Below are 3,035 nucleotides of genomic sequence, written 5' to 3'. Positions count from 1 at the left end.
TCTTTTCCTGTCTCTTTGTCTTTCTGGCGAGTGCACGCACCCTATAGCAAAAACCTCTCCCCCCCCAAAAAAAAATAGATAAAACATAGAAACCTGGGGCTGACAGGTGGCGTGGCGGTTAAGGGCACTGGATTCCCATATGGCTGACTGTGGTTCAAGTCCTGGACCTGGCGGCTTGCTTTCTCACTTTCCATCTCTCTCTCTGTCTCACTCTGGTCCTATCCGGTCAAAGTTAAATAAAAAATAAATAATGTTAAATAAAATAATTCTTTTTTTTTTTTTTAAAGATAGAGACCTACAAATCTGTCTTTTTTAGCTAGAATTTTTCTTCACAAATTACCAGGACCTTGGGCTCCCTTAATTAGTCTTGAGGGATTTTTCTAACGGTGAAAAGTCACTGCTCTTCACAAACATATTACTCTAAGTTATTGGGAAGATAGAAATAATGACCAAAATAAAGACTCACTAGATGGGTTTGATGGAATTCTGTTAGGAAAAAGAAACTTCATATTATTATTATTAACATTGTATGCAAATGAAATAATTCCTTTTACACTCATCATTCAACTTTCTGGTCAATATTTCTACAAATAACAATTAAGAATCCTTGGGTAAGTTTTTTGTCCTTGCTGTTTTGCCATAGGATTTATTTTCAAGTCTTCATATGCAAAGGATCTTTGGCCTATGAATCTAAAATAATTTATTTTTATTTTTTGACACGTTTAACATTTAGTTTTGTTTTTTTTTTTTAAAGGAAGCCAATCCAATATTTCTTTAAATTAGGCCAACAGGAAAGCAAAGAATAAGTGTCCCTCACAGAGAAACCAGGTCGTTCCATCAGAACGATGAATGATCATGGCTTCCGTCACAGCTCCAAGCATTGTCCTCCAGGCCAGAGATCTGCGGGTATTCATAACATAATTTATAATAAACGTTTTTGTCCAAGTATTCTTTATTAGATATATCTGTAAGTACAGATTTTACTGGGCCTCATTTTACTGAAATCAATTTGTAAATGAGGCTTTGGGCTGGATGATCTCTTCAGAATCTCGCAGGCTTAAAACGTGTTGATTCTATGAAATGTTTAGAAAGATAGCCAAGGAGTTCTCAGAGCTGACTCATGATTAATTTTGGCATTGGCACATTTTACAGATCGCATATATAACCATTTCAAGGCAATGCAGTAACTGAAAAGTTGGTGCCAGGTAAGTCATAGTATTTCTTTTCTAAAAAAAATAGGAGATCCTGTCTATGAGGTGGCTGTTTCTATCAAAATGTTCCCCCTAAACACCCAGAACACATTCACACATCCCAGAGCAGACGGAGAGAAATACAGAAGAAAAATCTGGAAGTAACACAACAACAACAAAAAAGACATGGATTGAGCTACATGAGACAGCTGCAAGAAACTCGATTAAGCTGTGAAGCCTACCTAGTGGAAAAGAGAAGTCAGCACAGGGAGCCCTGAGAAGCTGCTATCAATCTGTGCCATCGCGCCCTTAGCCCCAGCGCCTTCCTTCATCCTTCTCTTTGCTGTTCTTTTCATTTACAAAGCTCACTTTAGTTACGAAATCTTACCAAAACTCCCAGGAAACAAGCAACAACTGCCCAGAAACACAGAACTGCGGGTACAAAACCTACCAAGGTTAGCATTTCACTAGCTCATCTACAACACATCAGTGTTGGGAAAAACATCTAAAAAGCCTGCATTGAGTCCCTAGTTCTGATGATTCTGCGATTCTGATCCAATTCGAGGCAGGTCATCTAGGAAGGTTCACAGTGCCCAGAGTCTCACTGTTGGCACACGGCGTCTCTGACATACAGAAGAATCGGCACCACATTTCTGTTACATTCTGAAAGCCAGTCGCTGCAGCTGCACTACTGCTCATCCAAAGTGGGTATGTGAACAGGTACACCTGTTACCCTCTAGCAATGAAGGAGAAACCCGTATCTTATTTTCAATACGTTGTCAGGTTCTAAATAGATCTCCTCCACGGAGGAAGGCAGTGTCCTCTGCTAGCTCCTGGTTCTCGGCATGCATGGACTGCCCTACTAGTCACAGTGAAAGCTTCCCTAGGACCGCAGCTAGCGTAATGCCTGGCACACAGTAGGCTCCGCGTGGTGAACAAATACGTAACCGGATGAAAAAGAATCCGTACCATGAATTAAACTGGCTCAGAGCACAACATTTCAAGTCAACTGTTAAATACCGTTTGGTGGATATATGAAAGGGAAGACATTTCCTCTAGTCTAAAATGTTTATTTTCGATGTACCTAAGGTCTCACTCTATGGATCGGCGTTTGTGTTGTTCCGTGTCCCTCTTACTGATGTGTCCTTTCACAGGGAAAGTCTTTTTCTGGCAGGTAGGGACCACAGGTCACTGCATACCAGATCTGATAAACAGCTGTGGTCAAAGGCAGTGCCACTAGGAAACTCGGGGTGGCTGGCTGATACTCACAGGGGATGAGGAAAAATGTCATCGTCTGTTTTCAAATTTCAATGCAAAAAATGTGCACCATAGACTTCAGTGGCCCAGCTGGTCTTGCCCACCTGCCGGGGAGCTTGTGCGCCTGCACACGTGGAGGCCGGATTCCTTAACAATTACTCTTTCAGGAAAGCATGGTTGACGTTCTCTTCACTGAGGAATTAATGCACTCTCCCAGTAACTGGCTTGCATTTTCGGAAATGAAAAGTTACATTGAGTTTTTATTTTAGTAAAGAATAACTGTTTAAAAACATTTAAAAAGACGTTCTGCAATGATGTCATCTTTGGGGAAGTGACTATAGCAAAAATCACATGAGACTTTCTGACTTCTCCATCGTGTCCTTCGACAAATAAACCACCCAGTAGACCATGTTGAATGCCCCGAATGTGACCGGGAAAAGAATGCGGGCGTACTTGTCTATTTTGCTTGTGCCAGACCCAGAGGGGGGTGGCGCTGACGGGGGAGCCGGGCCCGACCCCTTGCCCGCCGCCCCGCCGGTGCCCGTGGTCTTAACCCGCTGCAGTCTTGCTCCGCACGCCCGCGGCGGC

At 42.5% G+C, this 3,035-nt stretch overlaps 1 protein-coding gene across 1 annotated transcript in view; it reads right to left on the bottom strand.

The window, feature by feature from the left end:
- Positions 1 to 265: 265 nt before the first annotated feature.
- LOC102478292 (gamma-aminobutyric acid receptor subunit alpha-4-like) overlaps positions 266 to 3,035 on the bottom strand; it is a gene marked incomplete at its 5' end in the record, with an annotated part of 55,012 nt that continues 52,242 nt past the window's right edge. Inside the window, one exon of the mRNA XM_014582632.2 lies at positions 266 to 3,034. Coding sequence (XP_014438118.1) covers positions 2,795 to 3,034 — 240 coding nt within the window. The remainder of the gene's footprint in view (position 3,035) is intronic.

Source organism: Tupaia chinensis, unplaced genomic scaffold, assembly GCF_000334495.1.
Source record: "Tupaia chinensis unplaced genomic scaffold, TupChi_1.0 Scaffold143697_1, whole genome shotgun sequence".
NCBI classification, from domain to species: domain Eukaryota; kingdom Metazoa; phylum Chordata; class Mammalia; order Scandentia; family Tupaiidae; genus Tupaia; species Tupaia belangeri.
The sequence above is the reverse complement of the archived record's forward strand: the minus strand, read 5'-3'. Positions and strand labels throughout refer to the sequence as shown.